This window comes from Polyodon spathula, chromosome 14 (genome assembly GCF_017654505.1).
Source record: "Polyodon spathula isolate WHYD16114869_AA chromosome 14, ASM1765450v1, whole genome shotgun sequence".
Lineage (NCBI taxonomy): Eukaryota > Metazoa > Chordata > Actinopteri > Acipenseriformes > Polyodontidae > Polyodon > Polyodon spathula.
In genome coordinates this window covers 19,701,232-19,722,254 of record NC_054547.1, presented here as the reverse complement: position 1 = coordinate 19,722,254, position 21,023 = coordinate 19,701,232, and the positions used below count along the sequence as shown (strand labels likewise).

Genomic DNA, 21,023 nt, shown 5'->3' with positions numbered 1-21,023 from the left:
ATTTTAATTTGTTTGATCACATTATTAATATACACCACCAACTCGATATATATTGTGGGCATTGGGGACCAATATAAATCCTCTACGCAACTCGCTTTTTCTCATTTTTCATATATAAAAAGCAGCACGCTGTTTTAATTTGTACAGTGGAGGGTAATTTCTTCCCATCAACTTCAGTCTCCAATTAATTTCATGAGTCTTCCTCTTTTTTCTTAAATGCACAAACCAGCTGCATTGAAAGAATCCATTCCCGATATAGGAGGCTTGTTGCTAGGGAACTAACGTCACTGTCTTGTGACTTCTGCTAGTGTACTGCTGCCACAAGTGAACACCTTGTTTGCTAAAATAAAAACTGCTTAAAGGGTGTGATCAAATTATTTCTCCCTCACCATACTCCACATATCAAAAATAGTCATTATAGCAGTTTCCCCGTTTAAAAAATAAAAAATAAAATAATAATAATAATGTAATGCTTCCAGACCAAAAGAATAGCCTACTAATTATCAATTACCCAAACAGCATTTCTTGGTGCTGAATGAACAGCTCCCTGTAGCAGGACAATCTAAAATAGATGAGCTGGCAGATACAAAATAGGAAACTAGAGTAATGTAAGATAAGGAATTTGTATTGTCTCTGTGCTCTCATATGCAATTTATGTAACTGTTGTTGTAGTAGTATTAGTTATAGTCATAGTCGTAGTAGTAATAATAAAGGAGACACAATGGCAGTCTGGTATCACCTCCGGACTGGCCTGGACAGGACAGTTACTTCAACTTAAATAACACGCTGCATATGATCTGTGTTATTTAAGTTGAATTAACTGCTCTCTCTGGGCTGGTTCAAGCATTCACACCTCCTAAACTGCATCCATATGTGAATGGAACACATATTTCCGTTCATGTATCTAAATAAAACTTGACCATGGTGGGACTTGAACCGTATTTGCTTTCTGTCACCCTACCAACTGTGCTAGTTGAGATTGTGGTTACAATAGCTATTACATTCCAAATTAATGTAGTGGAGTGTGAATATACTGCTCTCAGTTCATCTAACTCCAAGCACTCTGTAAGAGTGAGTTATTCATTCATTCATCATTTACAGTAATGTTAACGTGTTTAGAATCCTTAAATTAAGCTTGTGGTTTATTTCACATTGGGTTTGTAACATTGCCAGTTGTAGTATGGTAAATAATACTTTGTACACAAGAAGAAAAAAAGGGGTAGACAGGAGCCTGTGAAATGGTATTGGTCAGGTGGTATACCACAAAGAAAGGTAGTCATGGAGATATCTCTTTCACCGTACGCAGACCATTATTGACAGTAGCAAGCTAAAATAAACAAAGCAATTTATTTTTCTCTGTCAGTCAATTAGCACCCCATTATCAGGCGAGGACACTTAGAACAGCCAGTCCTGCCACAAGGTCATAGTCTCTTCCAATTCCACTAACCACAGTGTAGTGAGGAATGCAGAATTAAAGTATATATTTCAGTTACAAATTGTTTCAATTATAAAGCATGCACATCTTGGTAACATTCACAAAACATATTTTGCATATAAGACGGTTTCAGGATTTTTTTACAATTCACTGATGCAGCCAAGCATCATAAATTGGCAACAGTCTCATTGTACTGATGCAGTAATGATGTTTACAATGGATTATGTTTAGAAAATCTGGTGCAAATTTTTAATTTGATAAGAATGACTTCTCACAGACTCGCTTTATTCTGTTTGGCCAATTCAGTTTCATATAATGAAAACTCCGCAGATTTGCGTAGGAAACACACCTTTTTAGCATTTTGTGGTTGTGCAGTTCTAAGCCATGCGTAGATATGTTCTTAAGACCATTTGTTGATGAAACTGTAAAATTAGGCAATGAAGGGTTTATGTGAAAAAAAAACAAAAAACATATTTTTACTCAGAATACTTTGGTGTGTTTCCAGTGATCTGCACATGTGACTCTGTTGCACAGCCTGTCTTGCAGAATGCTATTCAGTTTAATGGTGAATATGGATGTAGCTAGTGTGAGCAAACTGGTGAAATGATTTCCAAGGTTGCAGGTTTGGCTCATGTTTTCATGGGAAACCGTGGTATATTAGTAGTAAGATAGCAGATGTAGATGATTTGCTACAAAGTTTTACACCTCCAGACATACTATCCAGGTACAAAAGGACTGTCATGGTGCCAAATTAGTATCTACACAAATATTGAAAAATGTTTGCCTGTGAGAGGTGTGCAATAATAGTCACTTTTATTTTCGAAATGCCAACCAACAGTGTCATATTTTAAGAAATGGCAAATTTTACAAAAATTAAATGTTTTGTTTGACCTATACCTGTTCCCATTGAATAGCGGCTGAATCCTTCATGAACTCTATTTATCCAGAAATACTTTAGAAGAGTATGACAGATTGAATCTATGTTATGTAGATTATTTATTGATAAACTATGCAATGCACACGAGAAAGCAAATTATGCAGTATATTTCTATGGAAGATTTGCTTTCATTGCTGGTATCTTACAAGTCCACTTTCTAGGTGGAACAGATGTTGTTGTTAAAGCTTTTACAGGCTGTAAAGAAATTCAGTGGAAGGTGGCAAAATTATTCCATAAAATGTCCGTTCTTATGTGAAGTGGAAGATACTGAGGAGGAGATTGCAGTTTCACCTTTGGATTAAGGTAAATAGTGTCATAATGAAGATAAATTAAACTGGATTTGTGCAATGCAAAATTCTTCAGAGAGTGTTAGTTAAAATATACTACTCAACTTTTGATAAGGGTCAAACGTTTTGGTCAAATTAAAAACATTACTGGTTCATTAAATTCATGTCTGTGACTGATGTTGATGACCAGTTATTCTTTTCACCTGTTTTGTTGAACTCTGCAGGAGGTTGTATTTTCAATGTTGAAATTAGATTGGTGTAACCACAAAACGTGGTACATGTGAGAGTGCTTGGTTAAAACTGTTACAGCTTTAAGTGTAATGGCTCAGAGACAAATTAGACATTGTTAAGTAATGTTTGAGATGGGCTAGGGATCACATCAGGTGGAACATCAATGATTGGACATCACTCTTCACTGACCATTCCACATTCTGTCTTGATTTTACTGACAAGACGTTGAACGTTTGATTATGCATCATATTGCAGAACACAATAGAAAATGGAAGTGGATCTGTCATGGATTGAACAGGAAGCAATTGAAAGGATGAATTGACCAGTGAGAGATTCTGATGTGAACCCCATTGAGCATGCTTGGGACATGCTAAAGAAAGCGATAGCAGCCTGTCCAGTGTAACAAAGCACTCTGCAGGAGCTCCAGGACACCCTTATCCAAGAATAGGCTCAGCACCAACAACAATATGTACAGTATCTGATTACTGGGGTATGCAGGCCTTGTTAAAGTGGCATATTGTCTCATGGCAGACATACAAAACACAGGCAGTGACTTTTATTAACTTTATTTTAAGTATGTGTCATTTTTCACAGGTTAAACTGTCACAGTATGAAACTGCTTTTTGTTGCAAATCCTTATATCTAAGCAATTTGAGTAGTATATAATATTTTTTATGTTGACTTAACTGGATTGCACAACAAAAGTTATGAACCTTAAAAACCCCATAACCCCATCTGCTGGTCTGATGGTACAGGTATGTCAGCTATTTCAGCTTCATCTAATTTTATTTGTTGTCTACCCACACTCGCACGCTGAAAACAGGTTGCCTTGCCTTTATCTGTTGGCTCAAGTTCATCCCAAGTGGTCCTAATTTTATTTAGAGTTGGTGAATGAGGAGGTCAATGTTGGTGTGAAATGGCAAACCAGAGAGACGGCCAAAATCATTCAGCCTTTTGGAAATTAAACTCCTTGTTTTGAAGTGAACACTATACTGCCTTCATTTTTCTGAAAGGAAGCCAACCTTTTATTTTAGGCTTGATAAACTGGAAACCATTCCTACCTCCAGTATACTGTAACTGTCATGCTGCACTGAGACCTGTTGTTTTTTCTTCCTTTCACTCAATTTGATTGGCTCTTGTAATGCTGAAATGTGTATATTTCCCGATTACCCATTGTTCTCTATTAATTGCTTTCATTCCCCTTAACACGAAAGCTACTTTTTTTAACTTACTCTCCTGAGCTTTTCAGAAGTCAAAGTACAGTTGTGCTGCACTGATGAGCCCCAAACAGGGTGAAACATGTCTACAGATTCTGTACTTTGGCTTTTAAGATGCTGTGAATGTAGAAGCCTTTAGACGACTTTCACACGATTTGATTGTCTCTTGTAATGCCGAAATTTGCATATTTCCCTATTACTCATTCTTCCTTTCAGAAATTGAAGCAAACACAAGGAGTGCAAGGAAAGCTTGTGTTTTGTAATCAGCAGTGGTATCATTTTTTTTTTTTAACCCTTTGCAGCCCTATGTCGGACCATGTCCGACTTTACAATTTTCCCTACAGAGAAAACAAGGACATAACAATGGAGGTAGGTGCTTCTGCATCCAGCACTCAAAGATTATCACAGACATTTGCAGAGCTTTTTGAGATGTTATAGTGATAAAATAATGACTTGGATTGCATTATTGAAGAGTTTGGGGATAAAACGACTGATTAGGGGAGGATTTATCAGTATGCATGTCTATAAAGAGGTATGTGAAAAATACACGAACAAGGGGTGGGGCTTGGCTGGAGATGCAGTACTTAGTGTCCTTTTGCGATTCAGTGCCTTATAAACATATTTTACTCTGAAAAAATAATATTTTAAACAGCGCGTGTAAAATAAACAGCGTGTGTGAAAATAAATTGGACAAAAGCAACAAAACCAAAAAAGAACAAAACAAAACAAAATACAGGAAACAAAAGTATCAAGTAAATAAAGTAGAAAAATCCAAACAAAAAAGTAGTGATCTCACCAACAGATAAGGAAATCCAGCACAGTGTTCAGTAATGATGGTGATTGCATAAGGAGTCTGTCCAGTAGTGCTGAGTTGAATGGTGAACAGTCAGGCGAATCAGGCAAAAAAACACAAAACAACAAACACTAAATAGACCTTGAAAAACAGCTAAACAGTGAAAACAAAAATAAGAGTTTAGACAAAGTGCAGGACACAATAAAACAAAAAAAAAGTGACTAAACTGGAAATATCTAAAGATGCAAAATGATTCACTGAGATTTATGTAGTGCTGTAGGTTATGATGGATTCCACAGAGAAAGGGAGCCTACCTCCATGCCTAATCAGCTACCTTTAGTACAGGTGCTGGCTTCTAAAGAGCTCTGAGATAGGATGAACAAAGGGTGGTTGCAAGGAACTCTGGGAAATGAAGTTTTAACTTGGCTAGGTTACTGACCATAATTAAAGCGACAGGTATGTGAGACTTACACCCACATTATGTAGCATGGGAATTACTACAATTTACTTGTTATATTTCTTTCTCTCGTCTTGTTCTGCGTAACAGTTATTATGACTATTGTTTAGGTGTTAACTATACATCTGGTAATTCATTTATAAAATTTTTTAAATGTTTGTAGTATACATTTATTTTTTGGTATATAAACATAATGTACTGTGTATTTCCTGACTTTCAATAATTTAGCAGTATGAAGAGAGAGTCATGCAAACGTTAATATTCAATAAAATCACAAAAAGCAAAAAATAACAAAACAGAAACAAAAAAAGGTCTATAGAAAAATGAACTATATGGTGATAAAGCAGTACATGTAAAAATAATGGGATGTGGCCACCGCTGTAAGCAAACAAATAGATAAATAAAAGTGGTATGCAGAATCAAGTACGAGACTCATCCCGATCTTGTCCTGTTAAACTTTAAAGTATGCAGTGGTAGATGCGTTTCCTGTATGACTTTTTTGAAGTGTATCATCAAAATTGGCCTGGAGGGATACACATTTTTTTGTTCCTAGTGCCTAGCCTTATTCAAATACAAGGCTCACAAAGACTGATTTGATTGCCCCATGGCTTATTATTGCTATGAAACATCCCGGAAGAGAGGTAGTGATTGGTGCTGAGGCACCGACATTAGAGCAGTCTGGTGTGTCGGGTTAAAAAAGAAAAACCACTAATGTACGACGGAGAAAAGGTAACGAGACGAGCACGTTTTTGTTTTGTTTTTTGCGGACAGTAACTAATAGTATTATTCCCATTAAAAGACCTGAACTCGTTATATTACTTTGTTATTGACAAAAGTAATATTATTACAGTAATGTGTCACTTAATTAGTGAGTTACACCAACTCTGTCAAACGCCATAGTGATGTATGGAGGGTGGACAATAAGGCAGGTACAGTACTGTAGGTGCACAACTGGGTCCCCTTTTTCCCATCAATTTGAATATTACACCACCTGACTTGATACCCATTCTATTGTTTGGAACAGTGTGTGTAAGAAAATACTCCCTCTTTAAGGTCCAAGGCACACTTAGAACATTTCAGTTCGGGTGGCAATGTGGTTTATGTCCAAGTCACATTAGATGTAAATGAAAGCGATGTTAAATTCTATTTTATTTGCACAGCTCTGCCATCTCATGCCTGGTTTCTGTTTCACTAGTGGGCTCTGACTTTCAGAATACAAGGACTCAAATAACCTCCCCTGCTAGTTTGTGGTGCTATGCCAGTGGGACATTTGCCCCTTTTCCCCAGTCAGACAATTTGCTTAGTAAAAATCTTTTGTCTTAATAATAGGGAATCATTCACTTTTCAAATCTGTGAAAATCAATTCCATTCCCTGGTTAGAAATGGGGTTATATCCGGAGGTGTGCATACTGAGATAGTGCTTAAAATCAAGCCAAGACTGAAGCCACGTGTGGATTTCTAATGGAGCAGAATGTGAGACAATAATAGCTGACAGTATTATTATCATTACTATCATTAATATGATTGTTATTATTGCTGCAGACTTTACTGTGGGAGCCTTCAACCTGAGCGACTTCTTAACTGCCTAAATCTTCCAATACGCTTGGCATGTAACTTGTAATGTTGCTGGCTTGCTGGCTTTGTAAATGTATCATGTTTCCTCATGGCTCTGGGGTTTCCCTGGGAGTTCAATTAGAAATCCCTGGGACCTTTCCTGCCTTCACATTGTTTCTACACACTGCCAACAGGTGGATTGAGATGAGTCGCAAACAAAGAACGGATTTACACATCTTCGGTTTGCAGGAGGCATGACAGATCGCCTCTGTTTAGCAGCAGCTGTCAAAACAGCATGTTGTGCCTCCAGCTCAGACACAGCATCCTGTTCAGAATGTTGATACATTGATCAATCTCTTGTGGTATAGCATCAGAATAGTGAAGCCAATGTTGTAGGTCGAGCTGTGTGCATATGCTTTGCCTTTTAAAATGAGAAACCCAGCTTGCAGACATATTCTGGTAAGCAAGTTTTCTTTATGAATCCCATGAGCACCAGTGTAAACCACATCTACATTCTTCCATGGGTTCCTCTCCATAGAATTATCTCCCATTCTCCTTCTAGATTTCAACATGTCACCCTCTAAACACACATGCTCTATGTCCTCTGGTATTTAAGTGCAGACGTCATCTCAGATTTGGCCAGGAATTTCACTTTTTAAAGGTGAAATAATATATTGGAAGGTTTTCTTCATAATTTTCTATTCAATCTTTAGACCTTTTTGACATCTCTGTCATAAAGTATCTATTCCATTCAAAATGATTTTGAAATGCTTACCAGCAACCACATTTGTTCCTGTGTTTAAGTATTACCAGGTATATATAGCTGAAGCAAAGGTCTTTCCAGATGTGTCTTTGATTTTCTGAAATGATTATTACAGTTAAAATAGCTCATAGAGGGTTTAATCCATTATGAAATCATTTTAGATAATTTCCTTCAGTAAATGAAAGATTGCTTTTTTAATTTTTTTGGGGGGGGGGGGGGTGACTGTTTGAACGATTTACATTAGGGTACCAGGGTAACTAAGTTCGCACCAGTTGCCTGTTACCATAACAGGTCTCAATCTGTGCAACATGATAAATACCTTTTAATAGTTTTTTTTTTTTATTGCAGTAGGTTAATGTAGCGCTTCTGGAATTCATCTTAGGTCACATTAAAAATTAGTTATCACGTTAGCCTTCAGTGGTTAGGAATTCATCACAGAACCACTTAAAAAAAAAAAAAAAATAGAACAAATGAAGACATTACAAACTAAAAGGGTGTTTGCCCAAAACAGCAGATCACACTAGTGTGTGCTCTCAAATGCTCAAAGATCATTTGTTTCAAAAGAAACTGTTTGATACAATGTGCAATTGTGTGTGTTTCGTTCCTCCAAAACAGTTTGTACACACATTCTGTGATCAGTTTAACAAGTTGTTCACAATGTTTCTGACTGCCTTGTAAAGCTCAAAAGGATCAGCTCCGCTGCTCCCCAGCTGCTGTGACTCTTACTGTTGGGGGAGAGGTGTTAATTAAACTGGGCAGCAGAAACGACTTTCATTCAGTTTGAGAGAACACGGATAGAGATTTATTTTAAAAGCCAACAGTCAAAAAAGCAGACTGTTAAATTATGGAAACAACTGATAACTACGGAACAAAGTTGCAGGTAATGCAAAACAAGATTTCAAATATATAATTGTGATTTTTGTGGTTATTTTTAGACAATATTTGATAATTGACTTCATTATTGTCCACTAGTTCACAAGCACAAGCTGTCATAGAAACAAACATCTATATAATAAAACATTTACAAATAAGAAGGGTACAGCAGACCTGGGGTCAATTTGTAATTACAATTACAGCAGCATTGTTTGCTGAAACTGCACTTAGTGTTGCTGTGTTTAATTACAATTATAATTACAATTACACTAAAGTTACATAACTAGCAACACATATTAACATGGTACATGTACAAATACAGAAACATATGATAGAATGTTTTTTTAAACAAATGGGATCACTAGATGATTGAAAATGTAAAACAACATGGAACTGCAAATGATTACGCTTGGAAAGGTGTGGAATTGAACTGGAATTGATCAATTTGTAGTCATTATAGTTACCCAGGTGTGCCGAGGTTTAATTACAATGACAATTACATTGACGTTGTAATTGCAATTAATTACATAATTACAGTTGCAATTGACCATAGGTGTGCGGTACAGTATGTGCACTGCAAGGCTGGAAGGTTCTTGTTGGATATCATTGGGATCTATTTTTTCACAGATGCTTGTAGTTCTGATTTTGTTTTTAGAGATACTGCTTTTCTTGGTATTATGTACTGTACAGATTCCCCTTGCCAGACACTTTGTAATAAATAACTTGATGGTACTGTAGTCTTACACCTATAAAAGGCATTGTACGACTACAGTTTTACACCTGAACAGCACACATTATACAGGGTGGGTAACACTTCCACTTCACTCACTGAACCCCAGTGTATCAGATTTGTTAAGCACTCCTATTTAAGCATTACCATAATACATTGGTTATATCTAAGTAATACAGTTTTGAGGTGATCCTGCAGTTTATGCAGAAGGTAGATAAAGTCCATTTCACTTGGGCTCAGCTTTGTGAATGTAATTGGGTGGTAAAGCAGCATTACCTGGTAAACTTCGACTGAGTTTATTTTACAAGGTATTCTTCTTGTGTAGATTCAGCTTGCATATGATTTTCTGTTTCAGTCGTCACATCCTGGTGACTATTTAAAACTCACAAACTCTGTGGCCTCAATAGAGTTATTAAACATGTCTAATCTCAAAATACACCCGGTACACCAGATTGTAATCATGAACGTGTCCCCCCTGCAACACTAGTGTAAGAAAGAAATACATCCATGGGAGCAGATTGGTGCAAGGGGACAGGTTAGTGGCTACACTCTGGTGTACCAGCAGGACTGAGAGATGCTACTGAAACCACAAGACGGTACAGAGTTCTGGGCTGTAAAAAGTAACAAGTAACCTGTGTGAAGAAGCAGAAATGATAAATGAAGTGATTAGAAAAAAAAAAAAAAAAAGATGAGAAGATCATAGTACTCAAGTTAACTGTGATATTTCAGACATGTACCAAACTTTTCTTTAAGATTTTCTATAATGCATTTAAGGATTTTTTTTTTTAAGGGAGCAGGTGTAGTATTATCTGACTCAACCACTATCAAACTATAGCAACATTATACCACTTTTTATTTTTATTACTAAAATAGTGTAATGAAATGATTGAGACAGCTGTGCTCTAAACGAAATGCATGGTTTCACTTGGATCATATTTGCACAGAGGGGATAGCTTTAGTTACATTGAATTTCATACAGAAATCAGAATGGCAGCCACATTGTTGAGGCAGCGGAATGTGACTGTGCGGCTTGGTTTGGATGCTTTATCTCAGTTTTCTTTTAGCAATTTGATGCAATATTACTCATTCAATGTTGTATAAAAGCCTTGGTTAAATTGTCTATTCTTCATGCTTTCCCATCTATTCAGGAATGAACAACGTGTGAGGCTGGCTTTCAACAGGCTTCATGAATCTTAAATGCTTTTCAGATTCAAAATGGAACACACAGTGTGTGGTCAGTGTCAGACAAGTATCTGGCAGACAGTGAAGGTATTATGGGATATTGGGTGTCTCGGAGATAATGAATGCTTTGCTTATCCAGGTGCATTCTTGGCCCATGGTGCATGTCCAGACAAAATAGAGTGTGTTTCTCAGTCCAACATGTAACAATTGATCGTTTTGTTATTGTACACAGAAAGTATTCATCAAGGTAGTTTCTCAGCATGCTTGTGCAAGAATTGCATTTCATGTCATCGTCTTTATCAGTGTAAATCTGTGCTGGTATTTCAGGACTGGTCTAATTTATTATGCCTGTAGACTTTTCAAATGCTGGTTTCCAAAGTGATTCGTGGCAATTTTCCATGTCATTAGAATTGTAAAAGTCTGACAGCAGCTTTTAACCTTTTAGTAAAGATATGTCCTAAGGAGGTTAACCCTCCGCACCTAAACTGATGTACAGTCAGCACTCACATATCCGACCCTATGAAATTTTGACTTCGGTGACGGTTAAACGCGTGTGACGCATATCTGACTTAATTCATTTTGGCCCGTTCCAAAGCTTGTATCTGTTTATTGTTCCCTGAAAAAGAACAATATCAAAAATACATATCTGAAAAGACAGTGTTTTAAAATAAGTTGGCTTCCATTTAAATGTACTGCATTGGTTTGTACAGTACTATATTTTTTACAGAAGTAGTATTTTAATTCAGAACAATATGATTCTGAAAATATAATTTGACAAAAGAGACGATTAGACTTGTGGACTACCCATGCACAGAACTTCATGAAACATAAAAGGTAATGCAGTTTAGCAAAAGATTAAAAAAATAAAAATTATAAACAGTTTCCAGAATTATAACAGTATTCAAAATTGCAGAACATAGTGCTCGATGAGGCCTTAATGTCACAGTTCACTTGCAAATGAAAATTCACAAAAACAACTAAAGATCACAGATAAAAAAAAAAATAAATAAATACATCACAGTATCTAAAACTGTTTAATGATTAAAAGTAGGCTTCCATTTAGATGTACTACATTGGTTTTGTACAGTACTATATGATTCTGAAAGTGTAATTTGCCAAAATGGACGATTGGATGCGTGGACTGTAATACAATACATACTTTTAAATCCTTATGTATGTATGCAGTATGTAAAATTCCCTGGTAACGACCCAGCAGCAAAATAAAATAAAAATGTTACCCATGCACAGAACTTCATGAAACATAAAAGGTAATGCAGTTTAGCAAAAGATTTAAAAAAATATATGTATAAACAGTTTCCAGAGTTTAATGCAAATGAAAATGCACAAAAACAACTAAAGATCACAGATAAAAAAATAAAATAAAAATACATCACAGTATCTAAAACTGTTTAATGATTACCATAGCTTGGGGCGGCGCGGTGGTTAGTGCTGCTGGCTCACAGTGCCAGGGTTCTAGGTTTGATTTTGGCCTAGGGGTCTGTCTGTGTGGAGTTTGCATGTTCTCCCCATGTCTGCGTGGGTTTTCTCCGGGTACTCCAGTTTCCTCCCACAGTCCAAAGACATGGTGTTCAGGTTGATTTGTCATTCTAAATTGTCCTCTGTGAGTGTTTATGTGTATGTGGTGCCCTGCGATGATGGGCTGGCGTCCCATCCACGGTGTAGTATTGTCTTGCACCCTGTGTCTGCTGGGTTAGGCTCCAGCTCCCAGCGACCCTGTAAAGGATTAAGCGGTTAATGAATGGATTACCCAAGCTTGTCTTGTTCACTTTGTTTTGGCTGAATTTGTGACAGATATTCAGATCAATTGTAATATTGAAGAGATGGGCTTTGTATCAGAAAACTGGTGATGAAGTCAGAAATCATTTGTGACTGGCAAGAGCATTAAATTGTTATATATATATATATATATATATATATATATATATATATATATATATATATATATATATATATCCCCTGGTTAGAGATGTATTCCCTAAGAATAGAGCACCTGTATGAATGTTTCAGCACTGCTAGGAAGTCCTTGCCATGGACCACACCATGTTGGAACCAACCTCTGATGGTTAAGAGAATGTCTTAGTTCTAACAGACATGTTTACTTGGTTTACCGTTGCTGTCCCCACGGGTAACCAGACGGCAAAGACAACAGCTCAGGCACTGATTAAAAATGGCTTTGCTTACTATGGGTGTCCCGCACTACGATCAAGGCTGAAGTTTGAGCAAGCTTAATTAGAGAACTTTGCAAGCTGTGTGGGATTTCTAAGAGCAGGACCACACCTTATCATCTCCAAGGTAATAGTTCCAGTGAACGGTTCAATAGGATAAAGCATGACATGTTCTGTGCCTTGCCACCTGAAAAGAAAATGAGATGGAAGGAATACTTACCTGAGTTGGTAATGGCCTACATCAGTCATGTTCATAATTCCACCGGATAGCCACCTTTTTCTTTGTTGTTTGGGAGGAATTCAAGACTTCCTGTAGTTCCTCAGGCTGAAGAAGGAATGGGTGACACTGAGGCAGCCCATTTGGACGACTGGGTGCAAGAACAACATCACCGCCTCAAGCTTTCCGGTGAGATGGCTCAGGAAACTGCAGAGAAAACATCCTTGTGCAGGAAGAGGACGTATGACAGAAAGTCCAAGGAGGCTCCGATTCATTCTGGTGATAGGGTGCTAGTACGCAACCACGAGCACAGAGGTTACAACAAAATTCAGAACAGGTGGTAAGCCAGAACTACCAATGTACACTGTCAGGTCAGAAACAGGAGGAAAGGATCAAGTAGTTCACCAAGATCAGCTGAAGCCCCGTCCTTTCCCAACAGTGAATGAGAGAAGAACCAGAAGAGATACCTCAACCACACCCAGACGAGGAAAGGAAGGATTCCTTGTGGATAGCACATGCTTTAGCCAGAAACTTGGAAGAGGGCTCAGGTGCAGAGAGTGAGGTTTTGGAGCAAAAGCGTGTAGAACCAGAGGCCATTCGGGAAGAACCACCAGAACAAGATGAAGATCTCCCTGCACTTTGTAAGTCAGACTGAAGTAACGAAGTAAGGATACCTCGGAGGTTCTGTGAGATTATGCACTTTAAAGCTAATTGAATTGTGAGTTATTAACAGTTTATTAGATATTGTTTTGTAAGGTATGCGGTCCAGCATAATTCAAGCTGGGAGGAATGTAATACGCTGAAACTAAGTACTGTCTTTTTAAGAAATAAAAAATATATTTTTCTCTTTTCGGTGGGAAGATTTATCTATCTAATCAGCGTGAATTAGGGACGGGACAAGGTTTGGTCTGAAGCAAGATGGAGGACCAGCACTCAGGTGTACAAGTAAAGTAAAAATAACAGTATAATAAAAAAAAGAGAAAGAAACTTGAAGGTTTTGATGAGAAAATGGTAGTCAGTGAATTTGGTGTACAGTAAAGTCAGTACAGTAGAGACTGAACAGCAGTAATCCAGAAGACGACCAGGAGCTGGGCAGTGTCACCGAGTCGTGCACCTTAGAAGGCGTCTGTAGCTGGAACAGAACACTGCTGTGGCGTATGCAGAGAGGGACTGAAAGATCGGGACTGTATTGCTTCACTAATATGGGAGCAGGTACCAAATCTCCATGGAGGTTTGAAATATGCCAGTTAAATGATCTTTGCTGCATTTATACATAATTATCTTGCTACAGTACTGAACTTTTAATATACCGACTACTGGACTTTTAAAATTATTATTATTTGTATGCAGTGAAGCAGACTTGAGACTTGAAACAAAACATTACAGTGTGCCAGAGCACAGCTCTGCCCTTTAGAAATTGGCAGGGATGGGGTTAAATTCCCCTACCTGCCTGGCTTTATTGTGTTCAGGTGGCTGGGATTGATTAGTTGATTAGCTTAATTAACGATCAATCAGCGCCCAGCCACCAGTGGTTTTTGGTTTGCTTGTGTTTTTGAAATTTTCTAAATCCAGTGAAGGCGTCGCCCAGCCTGGAAACCTTTATTTTTGTGAGTTTTTGCTTTTTGTTTTATTTGTGTTTAAATATCTTTATTTTTGCCATTGTGCCCTTTTATTTTTGTGTTTATTTATAATAAAAGCGTTATTTTTTTGAACTGCAGTCTGTCTCTGGGCCTCTATCCACTTCGCCAGCCTGTCACATACAAACAATATTTTTTTTGTAGTAAATGTTTTTTTTCTTTTTGAACTAAAAAGCGAAGCTTGCTGTGCTAAAAGGTAAACTGTTTTAGTGACTGTAGTTAACTGTGTGCAGGTGAAGGTAATGCAGGAGTGATCAAGAAACAGACAATGATAATCCAGGTGCAATGTTGTTTAATAGTTTTATATCCTGATGGCAAACAACAAGAAATAATAACAGCGGCGTGTATTGCTTATTTATAATCTGCAGGTTGGCCCCAAAATAATAAGTTCCATTTCAATTCACACACGCGTAACACAAACACAAACACCAGTCCACAGTGCGTGCTCTAGTGCTTGTAGTGAATACAGTTCTTTAGTGATACAAAGTGCTGTGGTGTTGATCCAGGTTTAGTGTTGGCCTTTGGCAACAGCTCCAGATCGTGTTAGCCATCCAAATAACAAAAAAACAGTGACATAATAAAATAATAAAATAAAATAATGACATAACAAAACAAACACAATTATCATAGCACAGTTCTCCTTTTTAGTTTCCAGTTTTAATCATTTTTAACATCACTACATCCCCTTAAATACTGTCAGCCATGACCTCTTGGTCAACGAGTGCAGCCACTCATCCAATCTGCAGATGCCACATTGTTTCCCTTCCGGGTCGATGATTTAGTGTACCGTAGTTCCGCCCCCTTTCTAGATGACTTCCGCGTAACCCTGGGAATGAACTGTCGGGCAATCCAGTCCCGGGTACTCTGTTCCCTTTACACAGTGCCCTCGCAGGTCGGGAGGGAGAGCTAACTAGTATATACTATACTGCTTTGAACTGTTTTTTTTTTTTTTTTTTTTTTTTTGAACAGGACTGTGTAAGATTGTGCATTCTGACATACTTTATTGAAGAGCATACATTTTTTGGAAACTATTTTTTTATTATTTTTTCTCACAACAGAACTGTGCTGTTGATTTTCTTGTTTTTATTTAAAACAAACTAAGCCACTGAACACTCTGTTTTCAAACAGACCTTGCCAGTGAGCTTTTTTTTTTTTTTTTTTTTTTTAAAAGACAGATTACGACATTGGATTGGACTTAGCGAAAGTATTTTTTGTATGAATTTTTTTTCTTAGAGAAGGGTTAAAAGACTGAAATAGTAAAAGAAAGAAATACTGTGTTAATTGATCTAGAAAAACACTGTTATTGATTATTGTGCAGTGACTGTGCTGATTGAGTATATGTGTAACTGTTGAAATATTAGTTTTGAGTTTTGAGATTTATTATTCTTAACTGAGGGGTTAATAAGCTTAGAGTATTATGTAGTTCGGGGTATAATTCTGGTTACTGAGATTTGGTTAAGTGGGTAGCTGTCTTCTGACAGAAGGGGACCAAATTTAGAGTTCAGGCAAGACGCAGATTTCTCCAGCTTTTCTCCCCAAGTAGAAACAATTGCTGTTGGTGGAAAAACAACACAAAAATCAAAGCAAAGTCTTAATTGTATTGCTGCAATAAAGAATTTCTTTTATTTACAACTGTTTAGTTTTAAAGCTTAGGTTTCTTGTAAACCTGGTGTTTAGGGGATATTTTTAAACTAAAAGTTATTTCCTGTTATCATTGACATTAGGGTGTAACCAGGCCCCGTGATAGATAAAACTCCCTCATGTTACAGTTTTTTCCTGCCCCTAATCTGATTGGATAGTTGTACAACATTTTCCCGCCGAAAACAGAAAAGAAAAAAAAATTGAAAAAGACAGTGCTTAGTTTCAACCTGTTACATGTGGTCAGTTATAATCATGTCTACCTAAGCTTTTCTTGAGCTCTAATTGACTCACTGGTGCTCAAGTGCACATGAAGACCATTGCTTTGTTGCTGTGTATATCTCAGATATTTGGCTTAGTTTACTCTATATGCATTACTGCAGTTGATTAATGTGGATCTTTCCCTGACAGTGATAACTTCTGGCCCTTTGCATCTGACATATGGATCTCATCAGAATTTCCTAATCAACTTTATCCAAGGGAACAGTTTAACATAAAGTATAGCAAGCTTATCAAATAGGCGCTGAAAATGTTGTACTGGACAACCATTACCCAAATATTATCTAGGGATGAGTCACAGTTGGGGTAGTAGCAGGGGTAGTAGGTCAACTGCACTTTTTAGCTCATGAAAACACCTTAAATATTTATTAATGCATACTTACACTTTTAAATGTGTTGAAGTCAGTGGTCATTTATAGCACTGCGGAGTAATGCGCTGTTAATTCCCACTTCTGTCACCACGTGTCACAAAGACGGCCGGAGTGGGTGACGTCAGAACCCAGAAAGGAATACACTGAGACAAGACAGTTGAATTGAAATGATGAGATGCTTGCTTGCACCGGTTTATTGTAATTAAAAGGGTTTTAAACAGACAAAAGGCAGGACACGGCACATTCGCCAAAATAAATAGATAAACAAAAAAACGGACTATACTTAACAACACGGTGCACGGACAAACACGCTGACAAACATGGTGAGTTTTAAATACACATGTATCGTTATTAAATTTCCCCTCCTTTCTCTCCCGGTCTCCACTCACCGAACACCCAACCCCGAGTGGATAAAAACGTGCTGCTTTGATGCAGCTGTACCAAGACTCGATTGCTAATCAGTCATTCAATTGGAGTCTCGGTACAACTGCACGTGAATTAATAAAGTGCAATTCCCTGTGCTCACATATTATTACTTTTTACTTGCACGTGAAGTGCTGTGCAATCCTCATGCCTAAATACAAATATACATTTTAAACACTCGTGTTACACAGACCCGTTTATATCCCGTGTACCAATGACTATACACCAACATTTAACACAGCACACACAACATATAACAGATAATATACACAGGGGCGGGCACTTTGTCACACTCCCACATCATTGACACAGGAGAGACCGGATTTCAGGGGTAAAGGCTTCTCTATCTGTTTGGCAAAAACAGCTGTTCACCTGAATAAATTCATGGCTTGGCTTGTTGTGTTGAAAAGAAACAGAAGTCTGGAAGTAACTGAGTGACAGAAATCTCAGATCCAGCTCTTCAAATATGTATCATTACACACCCTCTTTTTAAATGTCTGTTTTATATGCATTAGATCCCTGACTGGTGTTCAAAGAATTTCTTTGGCAAAACCAGAGAGTCATTCTAGGAATGAGCTAAAACGTTTCATCTTCTGTCAGTGAAAGTTCTGCACTACCTAATGTTTAATTAATTTCCCTAAGGCTTCAATGAAAGGCATTGAGGGAAATTGAGTGGGATGAGAATGGAGAGCTTTGTCATGAAGATGTGTCTGTAAATCTTCAACACTTGAAGTTTCTTTTATATTCGTTAATTGTTTTGTATTTCTTTAACCTCCAATGATCTTACCTAGCAGCCAAAAGATAACCAACATTCCTACAGTATGTTTAAAGAAATGTACAAGTTTGGGGTCATTTTGGACACTCTTCATGTCTATATTTAATGCATACAAGGTTTTAAAAGGTAGGGCATTCACAATGCCAGCATGTAAAATATTATACTGTATGTAAATTAATATACAAAAGCTGTGCCCTACTTAGCAACATTAGCCTATTGACTGGTCAAGTGTTAAACCAGACAATGAATTCTGTTCCCTTGATCATATGTAAATACAAGGTACAGAAAACATCCATTGCTATCAAATTCTAATGGCTCTAGTTTCTGACAGGTGGTATTGTGTTTACATGAAGCCACTGTACTGTAGATCATATTAATTTAAGTCTGCGAGTCTCTCTGTATCCCTAACAATCTCTGATGAAGGGCTGCATGAGGGTCTGTTACACTTTGGTGGAGTGCAACAGCGAGTGAAGGAATTCAACCTGTAATTCTCCCTCCCGAACAGAAAGGGAGCTGTGTAAGGTTGGTGGTATGCTTCCTCATAGATGGACAGCCTCGGCGGTAGGTGGAAACCGGAAGGTTGACCATATTAGAGGGAGTGCATATCTGCACGTACCAGGAAGGACCCCCTTGCAATCAGCTACAGGGCAGAGAGCGATTGGAGAAACCATGGCGACGGGTTAATTGCAGGGGGGAGTTTTATTGTACAGAGGGAAAGCAGCTATGTCAGTATCAGGCCTTGCACTAAAAACAAAACTCAGCTTTGTTGTGTTTTTGTAATTGTTTGTGTTTGTTGCAGAGGAGGATTAAGTACCTAGGAGCTACCACCACAGAGCCAGCACAAGGCCCTGAGCACTATCTTCCTCACAAAGCACTGTCTAGACATTGTTTTATAGACTGCACCACTCACATCCTGTCACATGGAGTTATCTGTCTGTGTTTAACTATCTGAAATGTCATGTTGTTACAGACTGAAGCAGTGAGAAAAGCCCTGAAAGACCTTGGCCTCAATATAGTGGATATGGCTGATGATACTGCCACCCTGGATGGCGGAGATGTGCTGTTCACAGGTAAGTACTGCTTTTAGACTTTTTTCACAGAACGTTTATGCACTTTTCAAACTACAGCTCAAACCTTTAACTCCCTCAGCCTCCTAAATAGGGACAGAACATCCATGAATTAGATGTTCAGTCTATCCAATCCATTCAAATAGAATAGGAGTAGTGATTATGGATATTTTAACACCCCCTTCTACACAGTCTTACTGATTCAGACCCCAGCAGTCAAAACCTGTAATAATGACCTGTAATCTAAACCACACTATTAAAATAAAATGCATGCTGATAGCAGCTGAAGAAACCAAATGTCACTGTCAGTCTTATATCGGTGAGAAAAACCTTCACAGCTGTCTCATACCTAATTTTCACTGCCTTTCCCAGGTATAGCTGAGTTGGCCGGGTTTGGCGATGTGTAGTTAGATGTTTGTCTGCGTTTCAGTTTAATTTTGTCAGGTGTAGCTGACTGAAGAAGTAGTAGTGATGCAGTAAAGGTCACGTTGGATTGTGGAATTGATTGAATATATGCAAAAAAGCGACATGAACAAAGTTGAACAAACATTTGTGGCTGTTTTTATTTTCTTATTAATGAGGTTTTGTATGTGCAATAAGAGAAAAGCTGTGTTCAGCAGTTTGCCTCTTTAGCACACGCCTGTCGATTTGACTTGCTTCCTTCCTTACAGCACAGTTTATCCAAGTTGGGTATGAGATGCAAAACTGTACTGTCTGAGCTGTAGCTGATGTAAATCTGAGCATTAGCAGAAACATGCTCCAGCTACACCTCGTCCAGACCGCCCCGTTCAGCTATACCTGCGGAGAAACAGAGGAAATGAGGCATAGAACATTAAACAAAGACCAGGCATTTTTATTATGCTACAGAACAGGGTCCGATTCCAACTGGTTCAAATTAGCCAGAATCTAATGTATTTTAAAAACAAAAAGCAAATGAATGTACACATCAGCTCTTGACTGAACTGTGATTGGTCTTGGTAGGAGCTATTTTAAGGGTGTGTGCCTGCTCTTTTTATTATGTTTTTATAATGGCTGTAAAGGCCAGCTTAAAGAGATTTCTATTAGGATATATAGGGAGCAGGTAGTCCTAGAGTCTCATTGCCCATTTCTTGGTACCTCCACATGTTTCATTACACTGTGGTGGGTAATGGTTTTCCTCTGGGACAGCGCTAAGGTTTACTGTTCAACAAATGTATTAATCATCTGGGTTACTGTGCAGAGCTGTTTTAAAAAAAAAAAAAAAAAAACTCTGCGTACAACTTGATTGTTAGGATGTAAATTTAAATAATTCAGTCATAGCACAGTATGTGGAATTTGTTAATGCATAAATAATTATCTTCTAGACTTACTGCACATGTATTGACTGTTTTAATGAACTACAAACTAGTATGCTAAATGAAGGCAATAACAAGTTTCCTCATAGGTTTAGTTTACTGATATCTGACTCACAGTATCATAGCAACTGAATCTATTTTCCTTTACTTGTCTACTTTCTCTGCCAATTCACACAAGGTCATCTGGTGGTGATTTTCATTTTAATGTAGGTAGAGAATTCTTTGTGGGTTTGTCGAAAAGGACAAATCAGCGCGGTGCAGAAATTCTTGCGGATACTTTCAAGGTCAGTGACAGCATTTAAATGATCCAACCTGCAATATAGGCACCTGTGACAAAATGTCCGCCCCTGTGTATATTATCTGTTATATGTTGCGTGTGGTGTGTTAAATGTTGGTGTATAGTCATTGGTACACGGGATATAAATGGGTCTGTGTAACATGAGTGTTTAAAATGTATATTTGTATTTAGGCATGAGGATTGCACAGTACTTCACGTGCAAGTAAAAAGTAATAATATGTGAGCACAGGGAATTGCACTTTATTAATTCACGTGCAGTTGTACCGAGACTCCAATTGAATGATTGATTAGCAATCGAGTCTTGGTACAGCTGCATAAACGCTGCATGTTTTCACCTAC

The 21,023-nt window shown here is 37.7% G+C and overlaps 1 protein-coding gene across 2 annotated transcripts in view; it reads left to right on the top strand.

The window, feature by feature from the left end:
- Positions 1–21,023, top strand: part of LOC121326692 (N(G),N(G)-dimethylarginine dimethylaminohydrolase 1-like) — a 103,165-nt gene that overhangs the window by 57,005 nt on the left and 25,137 nt on the right. Inside the window, exons 1-3 of one of the 2 annotated variants that reach the window (XM_041270067.1) lie at positions 8,414–8,554; positions 18,956–19,055; positions 20,597–20,670. In XM_041270067.1, coding sequence (XP_041126001.1) covers positions 8,519–8,554; positions 18,956–19,055; positions 20,597–20,670 — 210 coding nt within the window. In that variant the 5' untranslated portion in view covers positions 8,414–8,518. Of the gene's footprint in view, positions 1–8,413; positions 8,555–18,955; positions 19,056–20,596; positions 20,671–21,023 lie in introns of those variants that run through there. The other variant, XM_041270065.1, reaches the window with a different exon arrangement.